Source organism: Rousettus aegyptiacus, unplaced genomic scaffold, assembly GCF_014176215.1.
Source record: "Rousettus aegyptiacus isolate mRouAeg1 unplaced genomic scaffold, mRouAeg1.p scaffold_m13_p_17, whole genome shotgun sequence".
In the NCBI taxonomy this organism is placed as follows: Eukaryota; Metazoa; Chordata; class Mammalia; order Chiroptera; family Pteropodidae; genus Rousettus; species Rousettus aegyptiacus.
In genome coordinates, this window is record NW_023416292.1 from 14,238,479 (window position 1) to 14,253,722 (window position 15,244).

At 58.1% G+C, this 15,244-nt stretch overlaps 1 protein-coding gene across 6 annotated transcripts in view; it reads right to left on the reverse strand.

The window, feature by feature from the left end:
- CACNA1E (calcium voltage-gated channel subunit alpha1 E) overlaps nucleotides 1-15,244 on the reverse strand; it is a 318,792-nt gene that overhangs the window by 36,299 nt on the left and 267,249 nt on the right. For 5 of the 6 annotated variants that reach the window (XM_016141140.2, XM_036234544.1, XM_036234546.1 and 2 more), the window contains 7 exons: nucleotides 8,112-8,123; nucleotides 6,373-6,469; nucleotides 4,029-4,189; nucleotides 3,383-3,520; nucleotides 2,416-2,617; nucleotides 1,508-1,672; nucleotides 833-943 (listed from right to left, as the gene is read on the reverse strand). In XM_016141140.2, coding sequence (XP_015996626.2) covers nucleotides 833-943; nucleotides 1,508-1,672; nucleotides 2,416-2,617; nucleotides 3,383-3,520; nucleotides 4,029-4,189; nucleotides 6,373-6,469; nucleotides 8,112-8,123 — 886 coding nt within the window. The remainder of the gene's footprint in view (nucleotides 1-832; nucleotides 944-1,507; nucleotides 1,673-2,415; nucleotides 2,618-3,382; nucleotides 3,521-4,028; nucleotides 4,190-6,372; nucleotides 6,470-8,111; nucleotides 8,124-15,244) is intronic. The other variant, XM_036234543.1, reaches the window with a different exon arrangement.

The following is a 15,244-nucleotide window of genomic DNA, read 5'->3' on the forward strand; positions in this document are numbered from 1 at the left end:
GAGTGGGTTTACCTGCATCTCACCTGTCTCACTGCAAACACTGAGGGGCGGGGGGCAGACAGGACCCTTGTTCACAGGACCCTGAAGCTAAGGGCTGGGTTTGCTTAACACTCGAGAGCGGATGCAAGAATTTGCCAATCGTCATTGGTTGAGAAGTAAAAGGCCAACTCATGCCAGAAAAACTCATCCCAACCCTCCCCAAACCCACTTCCAGAACACACACATCCGTACCTCTACCTCTCTCCCTCCCTCTCCTCCTCCTCCTCCTCCTCCTCCTCCCTCTCTCTCTCTCCACACACACACACACACACACACACACACCCACCCACTTAAAAGGTCATTAGCCTTTTTCAGCTCAATAAACATTTTCTTTGTTGGCAGAAATTACTCTTTATGCAACTAACAGACAATTAGGTAAAATCTGTCACCTGCTACATTTGAGGCTGAGGGGGACACGTTCCCATTTGAGTCGTAAAATCTTATACCTTTTGCCAGCAAACAAGCTCTCGATGTTTATTAGTCCCATCCTAATTTTGCTCCTTACCAGAGTATAAGTCGCAGTGCGCGCGAGACCCAGTGTGACAGTCGCTGCAGACAGAACCCGACAGGGCCAGAGCTGACGGCTACACGAGGGAGGAGCTTGGGATCCGGCTCCTTTGCCCTTTCTCCTGACCCTCTTACACGTCGTCTGGTCGCTACGACAGCTCTCCGAGCAGTCGACAGGAGCCCACGGTTAGATGGGGAGGTGCGTGAACCCTCTGTGCATAGCGGCAGCCGCCCCCCGTCTGACGGAGTGCGGGACGCGCCGGGAAGGGAAGCCACACCGACTCACCAGGAAGCCAAAGGCGATGACCTTCAGGACGCATTCCAGGGAGAACACCATGGTGAAGGCGATGTTCAGGTACTTCAGCGCCAGCTCGTAGGTGCAGGGGGCGGAATAGTACTGCCGGGAAGAGAAGAGCAGAGAGAGGCCCAAGCCCTTAAGGTGAGAGGGGACCGCTGAGGGGCTGGGGCTGGGGCTGGCCGTCCCCCCTCCCGCCCGGGGGACGCTGTGGTGCGTGGCCCAGGAGAGCCGCACGTGGACCCTGCAGAGGAGCCCACACGCCTACGTGACAGAGCAGGACAGAGACCGCGCAAGGCAGAGCGTGCCCGCCGACGCCGCTCGCTAGCGGAGCCGTCCTCTCCGGAGGAAGACGGGCGGCGCAGAAGCCTTTTCCGGGGTTACCCACTCGCCCACTTGGTGTTAAATAAGATCGAACCTCTCTTGGGTCATCGGGATCTCCCGACATTTCCAGCCCCGCCCGAACCTCCCTGCCTCACCCCCTCCGGCCGCGGGGACCGCTTGATTGCTGCGGCCACGGTTCGCTGCGTTTTGCCCCAGAGCCCCAGAGGCTGAGCGGCTGAGCGAGCCCCGATCCCCGAGCGACTCCACGACGGGGCCGCGGAGGCGGCCGCCCGGCCAGCGCTTTCCCGGGCGGTGTGTGAAGGAGCCGCCCGCCCGCCTCACCTTCATCATCAGCACGATGGTGTTCAGGGCGATCATGGCCATGATGGTGTACTCGAAGGACGGCGAGACCACGAAGTGCCAGACGCGGTACTGGAAGGTGTGCCTGCTCTGTGGCATGTAGCGCGTGAGCGGCTTGGCGCTGATGGCGAAGTCGATGCACGCCCTCTGCAGGAGGTCACGGCGGGGGCGGGGGTCAGCCCGAGCCCACGGCCCCCACACCCCCCTCCCCGCGCACCGGCGGCCCCACAGAATGCCGTGTGCTAACGGGTGGGGGTAGGGAGGGGGTGCCGACATAGACGAAACCCCAGGCGAGACGGCCCCTCAATGAACACACAGAACTGGGGGATTCTGCCCCGTGCGGCAAAAGCTTAATGGAGATTAACGTCCTTTTTCCCATGGCACATGCCTGAGGTGTTCAGGCGGGGAGCCCCACCTGACACCCTCGGCCTGGAGTAAAAACGTCTCTAGACCTCATCTGCATTTCTTTTATGGTCTCTAGCAATTCCTAGTTCAGTTCCATTGTGAAAGCAGTGAACCCTGCAATGGGTCAGAACTGTTTGTTATCAGGAAAGCAGGGATCAGCCACGCTCCCTTCCCGGACAGCAGGCACTCGCCACCGCGGGACTCGGCCCGGGGGGCAGGGGTCTTCGTGTTGCGATTTGGGTGCACGCAGCTCCCTGCCCTCTCCTGAGTCTGCGCCGCACCCGGGACACCTCACGTCCCTTCCGGGTCCCTGGGCCTCCCACGTGAGCCTCAGACCGAACAGATGCTGAGAAAGCGCCTGTCCGATGTCTCTCCTCCCCTCGTCTTCTCTCTGTAATTCTTGATCAAGGTGCGAAGTCCGGCCCGCCCCGGCCCGGGCCCCCTCCCCGGGGCCCGTGCGTCCCACGTGGCCGAGCGCGCACTACCTCGTTCTTCTCCAGGCTGCACTCCTCCATCATCTTGTCCCCCTGCTCCTGGAAGGTGATGATGATGAGCGCCACGAAGATGTTGACGAAGAAGAAGGGGAAGACGACGAAGTAGACCACGTAGAAGATGGACATCTCCATGCGGTTGCTGCGGCTCGGGCCGCGGTCCTCCTCCGTCACGTCGACCGAGTGCTGCAGGACCCTGCGGGGGCGGCACAGGCGCGCGGGTGGGGGGCGGCGGCCCGGGAGCTGCGGGCGCGAGGCTCCGTGCGGAGGCGTCGCCTGCTTATTTTTTTTACCTGACCTCCTTGACTTTTCGGACCCCCCATGACTATTTCTGGAGTCCGAAATAACCACGTGGGTGGAGATTCAGTGACGCTCGACCCGCTGCTCTTCCAGCCCCTGCCCCATCGTGGGTCCAATTTCTAAGCAACAGAGGGACTTCTAAAATTAGGGTGTCACGTTCGACACTGAGGGACTCCTGGATTTCCGTGTGGCATTTTGCTGCCACCGGAAAGGGTGTCTCGGCAGTAGCCGAGTCTCTGAGAAACCGCCTTTCGTCTCCTCTGCCAGCGGCCTGATCGCAGAGGTGCCCCTGGGTTCCGCCGGCTCCTCCTCACCCCTCCGCCTGCAGGTGCAGGGCCGGCCCGGAGGGTGACCCCGTTTAAAGCAGCTCCCAGGGACCCTCGTAGGGGGCAGAGAGCTGCTCAACACCCATCCATTCTGTAGGAGCCAGGCGGCTCCACTCCACTCCTCGAGACTGGCCTGAAACGCTAAGCGTTTCGAATGTTTCCCCGACGTTCATTGACCTCCCGATCTCCGCCTGAAGTGTTTTCGTTCCTCCTCTCGCCGGCCTCTCGCGCCCACTCGTAACCACTCACTCTCCGCGGCACGACGGCAAAGGGTCAGCCTCGCTGGCCTCGCATGGCGCCCCCCCCCCCGCCCCCGCCTGGAACGCGGCACTCACTGAGGCCATCCTTCCCCCGTGGACACGGTGAAGAGGGTCAGCAGGGCCCAGATGATGTTGTCGTAGTGGAACTCGTGGCGCTTCCATTCCCGGCCTTTCACCTCCATCTTGTTCTTCTCGTGATCCACGTAGTTGCCTCTGAAACCAGCGCACACGTGAGACCGGGCGGCTTCTCCGCGGCTCGGCTCGTGGAAAAGCGTGAAAGCCCTGTGGGCGTCGGTCCAGGGGCAACAGTGATCCGCACACAAACGCGAGGAGGAGGGGATTTTGCTCCCGGCAGGGCGTCACTGCGGGCTGAGGCGGGGCCTGGTGCCCAACAGACGGAGCAGATTAGCCCCGAAGCCTTTCGCCAGTCACCCTGCGGCCTTCACCTGCCACGCCTCGGCGTCCACAGCAACAACACACAACTGCGACCTCTCTCACAGGTCGTCGGAGAGAGTTAAAATGAAAAGCTGGACGTCAGACGCCATGTACCATGTCCAAAACAGAAGGGGCAGGTGCTCGATCAAAGCGCAGCGACTCCCTGTTTTGCCTTTTTCCCCAAAGGGGAGTGTGAGAGGAAGGACGGGCCCACCTGTGGAGGGCCGGGGCGCCTCGGCGGGCCTGCCCTGGCAGGGAGCGAGGGGTGGGGGCCCGCGGCACTTACATGCACTCTTTCTCCGTGTCCTTGGAGCTGTCCGTGCAGTAGAAGAACTTGCCCTTGAAGAGCTGGACTGCGATGACGGCGAAGATGAACATGAAGAGCTTGTAGACGATGAGGATGTTGAAGACGTTCTTCAGGGAGGTCACCACGCAGTCGAAGACGGCCTGCGGGGAGAAGGGGAGGCCCTGGGCGTGAGGCCGTGCGGCCCGGCGCGCGCTGGGAGCTGAGCCGGGGCCGCGCTGCCACCGGCCGGCTCCCCGGAGGGGGTGTCTCCCCAGACGTCGCCCTGCTGGGAAGTGACGCTCACGGGACTCGGAGCTGGCTTCCAAGGTGGCTCCGCGCGACTAAAACCTGGGAAGGGAACACGCGGTCTGACCGGACGGGAAACCCAGAGCAGTGGAGCCCGGGGGCATCAGGCAGCGGACGGACGGACCCGTCTGTCGGGTCCCCGCGCTGTGCTCCGCCTGGTGGAAACACGGAAACCGAGGGCCCGTCTCAGCCACTCGATAGCTTGTCCCTGACCTTACATTTATTTGGTGGCGTTTTTAGACTTGATTTACATGCTGAACAGGCATTGTTTTCTCTGTCCCTTTCGTAACGAACCACGGTGATAATGAACTGTCATCTTTGTTTGTTCTGATGTTTTGTGACAAGTTCGTACACTGGCTCCAGTTACGTTCAACATTTTATGTCCGTGGCTGTGCAGGGGATGAGGGTACAGCAGCTGATGTAGGGGGGGATGGAGAGCCGCCCTCTCGGCACGGCGGTGAAAGGCCACGGGGCTGCCCCTGGAGAAGCCACTCTGGACCCCACGCCGTGACGAGTGACGTGGGAATGCGACACATTTCAAGCCATTTTTAGGTTGTTTTCTAGGTTTTTAGGTTTAGCTCGCTGGAGAGTCGAGCCCCGCGATGGCGCCACGTTTGTGCAGCTGCTGGTCACAGCGGTGGGCGAACGTCGCGGGTTTAATTAGCTCGGCGCTGCAGGGACCGTGAGTGACACGCGGCCTGGCGGGGGCAGCAGAGCCACCTACAGGTCCCTCAGGCTACGGAGCCGCAGGGAGAGGAGCAGCACGTCCCGATCCAATGGAAGTGTCCGAGGCTGGACCGCCTCTCTGGTGCGCTCATCCCACTGCGCCACCTGAACTTTCCTCAGGACCCCGACGTGGCTCGGAGGAGATGGCAGCCCTGGAGCCCCGGCTGCAGCCCACGGCAGCGGGCAGGGCCCAGGCCTCCGGGCCAGATGTGGTCAGGGGCGGGGCAGGCACCCGCCCAGGCCGGGCCCTCGCGGGTGGGGGTTTAGCGGACAGCATGTGAACTCGCGGGTGGGGGTTTAGCGGACAGCATGTGAACGGCTGCCAGACACTGGGGGCGGCTTCCCTCCGAGCCCCTCTGTGGGGAATCCGCACAGGCGAGCCGCGGGCTCTGAGAGGAAGCCGCTCTCTCGGCCACGAGGGGCCTTCCGGAGTGGATTTCCAGCCGTCACTGGGATGAGGCAGCTGGTTTTACCACCTGTGCAGGGCCAGAGGGCAGAGAGGGAAGCGGTCTCCTGAGCCCGGGGTGGCAGAGGGGGTGCTGGGGATGCCAGGGGGCGTGGCTGGCTGCCACCGCAGGAACTTGAGAGAGGGCTTTTCTCCCCTGAGGCTGCAGCTTCCATGACAGTAGCAGGTGGGGTGGGGTCGGGGGAGGCAGGTTCAGCCGGCCAGCGAACAGACTGGAACGGAAAAGCGCACCGAGGGCCGGCGGGGGGGGGGGGGGGGGTGCTGGTCGGGGAGCAGGAGAACCGAGACGACCCGCCTACGAGAGCACAGGTCCCAGCTACGGGGCCGCTTCACGGTCGCTCACCGCCCCGTTCCTTGCTTTTGCCCTAAATGACTCTGTCCTTGGGCAGGTTGTTGACCTCAGAAATAGGCAAGGTCGGAGTAGGGGAGCCTTTCCCACCTGGACCGTGCGGAGAGATCACCCCTGCCCGCCGGCCCAGCCGAGGGTGCGGCCGCGGCAGACGGAGGGTTCCTGCCATGCCGCCTGGGGGTTCTGGGTCCCCCGTAAGCACATGGAGGCTCCAGGTGACACAGGGCTCTTCCTGGATGACATGCCACACCCGAGTGCGTGAAATATCACCTGGGGCTGGACTCGAGAGGCAAAAGCCCCTTGGTAATTTTCTAGGGGCGTTGATTATTTTCCTTTGAAACTAAGACCTGTAGCTCAGGCGGGTGAAAAAAAAAATACTCAGTCCCCGTGCGGGCAAAAGCAGTGCGTCCGGAAACAATTCCCCCAAGGCCAGCCGGCCGTGGCTGGAGAGACACGTTGGGAGGAGGGGGCCGCGGCGGGAAGCTCGGGGCCATTACCTTGAGCTTGGGCAGGCGCTTGATGGTCTTCAGCGGCCGCAGCACCCGCAGCACCCGCAGGGACTTGATGGTCTTGATGTCCCGCCCTTTGTTGCTTCTGCAGGGGAGAAGCCCCCGGGGACCACGGGAGAGAACAGAAGTGAGGTTCGCAGGACGGCATTGACACCAACGGGCGGGGGGGGGGGGGCGGGGAGAGGCAGGCAAGGAGGATCCTCCAGGGAGACCCCCCCGAAACAAACATGCTTTGGGAACATTTCCAAGCCTCCCCCCGATGCGCACACTCTCACAGAAACACACGCCCGTGCGTCCTCGCCTCGAGAAGCACACAGGCGCACACACAGGCACCCTGCACATTCATTAATAATCTCCCCGTCTCCTCAGCAACCAGAGGAAGGCTGCTCATTAGCACAGGGGTGAAACCCACACGGAGGTAAACTGAGTAAGGGGCGTGGCCGGAAGCCCCCTGACGATGCCCACTATGCCCGGGCTGGTGCTTGCTCAGTAGAAGGCTCCCCAGGGATGATGGCCAAACAAACTATAACCTAAGGCTGAGGATAAGCCTCGTCAGGGAAAGGACGCGACCCAGGCCTTTGTTTGGGTCTAGGTTCGTCCCCTCAGCAGAGTTCACTGGCCCAGAGGGAGGTAGGGTGGAGAAGCAGGGCACATGAGGCCCTTGCTGGGCTGCCCGTCCGTCCCCATGTCCCCAAGACGGCATGCCACGCAGGCTTCTTGCCACGCCCCTGGCTCACACCCCAGCTCTCTCTGTGCGGCTGGCTCTTTCCGCAGGCCCTTCCCTTTTCAGATGCTCTGCCCCAGCACCGTGGGGAGGGCCGACCCCTTGGGGGAGGCCTCGACCGCAGTTCCTGCCCACTTCACCCGGGCCCTGAGGCCACCGGCCCTCCCTGCGAGCCTCTTAGAAATGTCTGCTTCTAACAGATGAACTACTCTCTCAGGGATGAAATGAACACATCAACTTGCATTTCTCCTTCTACTCTGCTCATCCTCTGAGAGCTTTGCTTTCGATTCTAACAACTGCAGTTTGTAAAACACGCAGATGGTGGGAAACGAGACTCTAACTAGTGAGGTCAGGCTGCGGCTCTCTCCTCGTGCTGGTCCAGATGAGCATTACACCAGCCACCGGAGGAAATGGGACCCAGAGCGTCCGATGGGAACTACCAGGGCTTCCGCCTGCTTCTCACCCTGTCCTTCCTGTCGTGCCCCTCCACCCGCCCAAGACAGGGAGATAAAAAGTCTATTCTTTCGCAGAAGACAAGGTAGGAGGACGTTTAATATACTTCAAGGGATGCCTGCTACACCCAGACTGTGAATTCAAAAACCCTCTTAATAGCTAGAGGCCAGGACCTACAAGTCTCTTTTATTCAAGCCTAGATCTGAATATAGGTAATCCAAAAGCATCATACTGAGACTTCACTGTCTTTCGCATCCCAGGGCTTTGCATATTTAATAGACTTTTACCAAATGAGGTTCCCCTAACTAATAAAGGCAACCTACAAGCCAAATACACGTGTAAATCATAAATCAGTAAGTCTCTTCTAAGAAGGCTGGGCCACTCCTAATCTGTGTTCTCTTGGGTATCAATGAAAACTCACCGCTCGCTCGCATAAACTCGCCACGCCTTCCTCAACGAGCCGGCCCCTTCCCTCCCCTCCATGCTTTCTCCCTCCTCCAACCCACTCCTTATATTTTTCCCTTCAAAGAAAATTGAGAGACATATTTACCCCAAAGCGTTCCTATGGAGGATCCAAACAGAAAGCAGTAAAAAAAAAAAAAAAAAAGGAGAGTGGGTGGAGAGAAGGGAGAGTCAGAAACTTCATGGAGAAGTGAGAACCTCACAAGACAAGAAACTGGAGCAGCCCAGGCCCGAGACGTGCTGCTGGCGGCCCAGGCACCTGCCGCGTCCAGCGCCTCGCGAGGGGAAGGCCCGCACACTTGCTCCGCACCCAGCTCTCCGACCCGCAAAGACGAAGGCCCTGCGCAGACACCGGATGGCGTGTCCCATGCGGTCCTTCGTCCCATGGGGCCGAGCTTAACTGCAGTTTCCCAAACATGGGTTTTAACTCCCATTTGCTTAGTATCCTTCTGACAAACTCTTTGTTTCCAGTGAATTGATAAGCGACCTGGCTAGAGAAATGACGCCTGCTCAGGGCTGGAAAGCACCTCTGTGGACGGCGTGTGAAGTCGCCGTGGCATGGTTATGCTCAGGGGGTCACCCTGAGAGGGCTGCTCTGACCTCCCTCACCAGCACAGGTGAGCGACCCCATCACGCCACCCTGAAACAGGGCGGAGGTGTCTATCGAGGTCCTGATGTCACACAATTGATAAATTACATGACTGTCCATTGTAAGCTACACACTGTGCAGCTTGAGGAAAAATCACCTGAGCTCTACTGGTGAGGCTTAACATCGACTGAAAAGAGGGTGAGCATAAATACAAAATACTCGAGACAGAAACAAGGAGCGCTCACTTTCTGAACATTTATTCTGGCCTCAGCTCTGTGTAACTCTCGTCTGGACGCCCTGGTAACTTTACGGCGCGGGCGTCACTATCCCTATTTCACAGATGAGATTCGGAGAAGCTGAGGGGCTGCCCAGCCTTGGCGGGGCGACCTGGGACGGCGGCCCCAGTCTGTACGATGCCCGAAGCTCTTGCCTGACCCCCAAAGCCTCTGCACCAGCAATGTCACGCAGCTCACTGAAGGCCACAGCTGGGAACGATCTCTGAAGTCCCCGTGAACGCACAGGAGACTGGCCAAGGGCGGTGACAACTTCAGTGCCACGAGCGAGCCAGCCTGCTGCCACCAAGAAGTGCCTAGAATTCAGGCTTCGGCTCTTAGTTGCTGGTTGCTGTGGAGTTATTTTTTTCTTAATAATTTAAAAAAATGTACCACGAACTTATATTATACAAAACGCATACCACAAAGACTTCTAAATGGCCATTTTACTCAGTAAATGATCCCACATTCAAATTTATGTCAATTTCACTATAAATGATAAATGAGGGAAATAAACCCCAAGACCTCATAAGCCTTATTAAATCCCCCATGCAATAATCTCCATCTGTTGAGAGGGCAGAGATAACACCTTCCCCTGAGTTATAACAGCGCCTTTCCACACAGGAGCTCAGGTAGGCCAGGCAAACACACCTTTCCGTGTTCATGTGACAGCAATGACGGTCGATATGCATCAGGCTCGCTTTCTAAGTGCTGGATACACTGCTGTGAACAAACGAGGCCCCTAACCTTTTGAAACTTAGACTGGTAGAGACGACAAGCCTCAAGCAAACCAGCAACCCAATGGAAGTATTGTTTCAAGCTACATGCCACGGGAAAAACGGACTCATTCGATTGGAAAGTTTACCGAAATGACTACACAGGCCGCCCTCCGTCCCTCAGGCTGCCTTCGTTCTGGGCAAAACCTGAGGCAGCCTCGCCCACATCCCCAAAACGAGAGGTCAGAGTGGGATCGATGGAGGGGCAGGTGGTCCCAGGTCGCACCCCTCAGGCTTGCACCCCGAGGCCTGAGCAGCCGGCAGCCCCTGGACGGGGTCTCAGAGGTTCATGCTCACTGACACCCACCTCGTGACGGCGGGCCCCCCAATTCTTGCTCCTCCCACACACATAGACAAAGGACAGAATCCAGTCTCTGTGGTGAATGTGCCCTAGAATCCACGTAAAACACCACGCTGGGGAGCAAAGGGGATCTCCGACGGCTGCGTGTGAGTCCCTTACAGGGCTCCTCGCTCCGACGCCCTGATCTGAACAGCCAACGGCAGCTGCCCCGCGAGCTGCGGGGGTGCGGCCGCCCGCCCCGTGCTGACTCCCAGCGGTCTGAGGCAGCGACAGGAAGGAGGCGCAGGGTCAAAAGCAAAGACCGGTCATTGCCCTGCGGCCCTCGCGACAGGCCTCGCGGAGGAGCCAGTGCGCGGCAGGAACACGCCATCGCCCTCTCGGCCGGGCTGACGCGCTCAGCACTGATCTGGAAACTGCCATTTGAAATGGAGGGAATGCCGGATAACGCAGCCGCGGGGTCGAGGAAAGCCGCGACGACTTAGCTCCCGTTAATTAAAACTGGTCGGAATTTATACACGGGCTAGGCCACGTGGCCTGCCCCAAACCCACGCCTATGAGAGTTATCTAAGCCATCATCGAAGTCCACAGGATCGCCAAAGAGGTGGTTGACCAAACTAGGAGGACACACTCTTCACGCACTTAGAGGTGCATTGTTTTAGAAATCATGCGTGTGCTTCTTACCAATAAAAAATAATCTTTGACGATACTTTGCTAGTCTTTGCTATTAAATGCATAATCAAAATTTTTTTTACCCTGCCTAGCTAATTAGTGAAATTTCATCAGCTTTAAAAATGGACTCTAATGTTAAAATTTAAGGATAATTTCACAGGCTAGGATGCGCTGGTCCCGCTTTAATTGGGACTTAATTGGGCCACTCAATCTTCCATGTATATTCTACTTATTTGGTAAATCCCTGGCTATTCTACAGAAAAAAAAAAATGCCACATTTCTCTAATGTCTCATCAGTAAAAGAGGAGAATTTTCCAGCTCAGTGGTCGAGCTGCCCCCCAGATCTCTTACGGGTAATCACTCATTCTCTGCGATCTCGCTCTCCGGCGTCCCGGGCCCCCTTCTCTCAAAGGACACGCTCTCGGATCGGTCTCTCCTGGAAACCAGCTCCCTCCACACGGGGCAGAGCAGGGACCTGGGGTTCTGGAAAGCCTTTCCTCCTCTGAGTGGAATGGCCTTCTGCCCTGTCCCAGAGGCCGGGAGGGACAGCGAGCGGGTCTGAAGGAACCTCTGGCATTAGGGGAACAGCAAGGAGAGTCACGCTGGGGGGGCCTTGAGCCTGGCTGAAGAGTCTACACCATTACCTGCCACTAGACACTAATATACACTAATAACTGCCACTCACTGTGCACGCACCCAGTGTTCGGCACTGCACTGAACACGGGATATACTGTACTTCTTTAATTCTCACGAGATCAAAACGTTGTTCTTTTTAATTTCCCCTTACAGATGAGCACGTAGACGTTCAGGGTTAAGGCCTCTGGTAATTAACAGAGCTGGGACCAGACCTCCGCTGGCCTGACCCTGGAACCTCTGCTTTTCTCGTTGTTACAATGCCTTTTCAGATGGCAACCACCGGAAGGTTCTAGCCAGAGAAGGAAACGGCAAGAGAGACTGGTAGCTCCACCCGCCCAAGACAGGGAGATAAAAAGTCTATTCTTTCACAGAAGGCAAGGTAGGAGGACATTTAATATACTTCAAGGGATGCCGGCTACACCCAGACTGTGAATTCAAAAACCCTTTTAATAGCTAGAGGCCAGGACCTACAAGTCTCTTTTATTCAAGCCTAGATCTGAATACAGATAATCCAAACGCATCATACTGAGACTTCACTGTCTTTTGCATCCCAGGGCTTTGCATATTTAATAGACTCTTTTACCATATGAGGTTTGCCTGACTAATAAAGGCAACCTACAAGCCAAATACACGTGTAAATCATAAATCAGCAAGTCTCTTCCCAACAAGGCCGGGCCACTCCTTATTTGTGTTCTCCTGAGTATCTGTGAAAACTCACCACTCGCATAAACTCACCACACCGTTCTCAAGGAGCCGGCTCCTTCCCTCCCCGCCACAGCGGAACTGGGTGACCTGCCTGGCTCGGTGGTAAGTGGGTCTTCTTTGCATGGAGCAAGAATTTGTCCACTCTTCTTTTTTCCCACACGAGATGAATGCGTACTCTGGCCTCCTTCGGGGGACCCCCCTTTACTTCTAGAAGTCAAGGAAGACGCTCCAAAGGCAGAGCTCGAGGTGTGCGGGGGGTCGGGGGGTGGGTAGGAGGGTGCCTTGGACACAGGCGGGCAGGGAAGCCCAGGAGGTGGAGCCGGCCAGGTGTCAGGTGAGATGTTAGTTCTACTGTTTCCATGCTCCGTCGAGTGAGAGCACAAATGAGCATCTCGGTTCTAAACAGCCGCCCCTTTCTCAGCAGCTCGTGGTCATACCTCCACAAACACAACGCCCCCAAAGCAGACCCGGAACCAGAGGACCGTGTCCTGTGGCTGCTCGGGGCCCTTCCAAACCTAGAGTCGTCTGTGCCTGTGTCACTGAAGGGGTTCAGAAGCAGCTCTGCCACCGCGGCTGGTTCCGCACGCAGTCTGAAGACCTGATCCGTCTTAGAGACTAGTGTCAGGAGAGTGATGTACCTCAACGAAAAGAATAAAATAAAAGCGAACGTGGGAATTCCGGTTCTTTCCGGTATCAAGAAGCAGACTGACTCAAGCTTTTCCTTCCTGGCCCAGGGCTGAATAATGAAAGGCCAAGTGTGGCTGCAATCCTGACTTCCCGTGCGGCGCGGCGTCCTGACCTGGCCTCGTGCCCCGCTGCGATGGCACGTGGCCGTGGGAGGCTTTGGGGTCAGCTGCCAGAGAGCTGGCATGAGTCTGCCTGACGCATTGGCCCAAGCAGGGGAGGAGGTCGCGGTAGGACCACTATTTCCCTTCACACTGTTTGTGCTGACAAACAGGAAGTTTACTATTCAGAATCCGACAGCTCGTCTGGTGACCTGACTGGAGCTAGGCAAGTAACACGTTGTAAAACCATGGAAATGAAGAGGGTGAGGGCCCCGGGGTGGAGGGCAGGGTCACACACACGTGCTGGTCCTCTCCCGCGTTCCCTCCCGAGATGCTGTCCCCCACCCACCTGCCTGCCCAAAGCCCTTCCCTAAACGCTGAAGATATAAAACCCAAAGGCCAGAGCGCCTCGCATCACAGTGTGGGGCCCCAGAAGGCGCACGAACTCGACCTGACAGAGTCACCACAGGACTCCCCTACAAGGCAGCTGACTCGGGGGTGCCCCAAAGCGACGGAACGAGCCCCAAGTGCAGACACGCAGAAATGCCAAGGCTGGAACCATCTCTGTGTTCCTACTGAGGGGGGCCAGGAAGCAGAATTGATGGCAACAGAGCGTGAAGAAACCAGGAAAAAGTTTCTGGTCCTTCCGAGTCAGATAATGATCAAACAGAAAAATATTTCTTTTTTGGAAAGAGAAGATGAAGAGAGAGAAAGGGTCCACACAGATCCGGTCACTCGCCAGACTTTTCCTGAAACCCCGAGGGGGAAAAGGCGCAATCGGGGCATTTGTCACAACAGTTGGCAAACGCTCCGTCTCCATCTGGCCCGGGACGCGGGGCGTCACGAGGGTGGCGGCCCGGCAGGCACACGCAGCCTCTGCCGAAACCCTGCCGGCCCCTCGGGCTGCGGGAGGAGACCTGCCACAGAAGGGCTCAGGGACCAGCGACTGCCCTTGAGAATTCAGCGAGAGGCCACGCCCACCCCTCGGCTAGGCCACTGCCCTTGGGGCTCGGGCTGGGTTCTGAGAAGGCTCTGGCGGCAGTGGTGGGAAGGACGCCGAGTCACCTCTGATTTCTGAGGAGCCCCCGCAAAGATGTTACCATGGCAACCACTCTCCGTTCTGCTCAAACTGAGCGACAGCCTTTGCAGAAGCCTCGGCGGGGCGAGGGCTCAGTTTCGAGGAGGAAGGAGAGGCGAGCAGGAGTCAAGTTATCTCAATGGTGGACATTCCCAGGGGCAAACATGTGGGATGTGACCGTGAAAGGTGTAACCACAGGGAAGGTTTTCAAAAGCCCGTGGAGAAACCCACATTCGGCTTCCTGTTCGCCTGAGCCCCTGACCACAGCCCCGCAGTGGGAACGTGGGCTCTTCCCCCACTGTCTGCCCCACGCCAGGCCCTTGCTCTGCTGGGAGGTGGGGCCCTGGCTCGTTGACCAAAGCGATGGGAGAGCCGAATTCTCTGGTGCCTTAATGAAGGGAGGAGAAGAGATTTAGGAAGCGCAGCAGATGAGCCACAACGAGCATCACCCGGACCTCCGCACGTGCGCTGGGGGCCAGACGGGGGGAGGAGCGCCTGCTCCTGAGCAGGGGAGCCGGGAGGAGCAGGCAGGCCCGGAAGTATGCTAACAGGAGACGGAGTGGATGGGGAGCACGTGCAAGTGCCAATTACGCTTCGGAGGGAAATGAGTAGGACGTTCGAGAGGTGACATCGCTAAAGGCTAGTGACGGGTCCTAACTCTGGATCCGTCACAGGAGCGTGGACCAGGGGATTCCTGGGGTTCCCTGCCCTGTGCCTGATCTGAGGACCAACAGGGCTCCAGGGCTGTGAAGGCTTCCCCCGCTGCCAGCACCAAAGCCACCAATGCCATTTTTAAAGGGACGAGAAAGAACAAGACAGATGACGACCCTCCAGCCTGCCGTCACAGCTCTGGGTCTGAGGAGAGATGGCTGGACTGCAGCCACGGCGGGGCGTGCAAGGGTCCCTCTAAGACGCACCTCCCTCCCCATGGCACCAACGCGCCTGCCCGGTCACCAGGCACAGGCCAGAGCTGTGAGCGCCAAACCACCGGCTCTCGGAAACCGGCCTGCGTCCGCCTTCGACTATTTGCATACGTTACGCAGCAGCACACCTGGCTCCGGTACTCGGGTTCGCCATGATGGGAGAATGAAAGGCAGGAAGGGGGTGAACACGTATCCATCATCTGCACTGTGCCGGGCCCTGTGCCGAGCGCTGCACGCACGTGACCTCGTCTCCAAGGCAGAGACGAGACACTGAAGACAACGGGGTTCCTATCTTGCTCTGTGTGTTGCCCCAGCACGTGAGGCTGGTAAGCAGAGGGGCTGGGATTCGAACCAGGGTCTGCTGGCTCCACGGCCCACAACGCCCTGCCGCCCCCCTCCCCACAGGCTCTGTTCTTTGTAAAGATGGTGCGGGTTCCCTCCTATGCGTGGTTCTCTCCTTGTCCTTTATTTCTGTCAGAGAGAGATA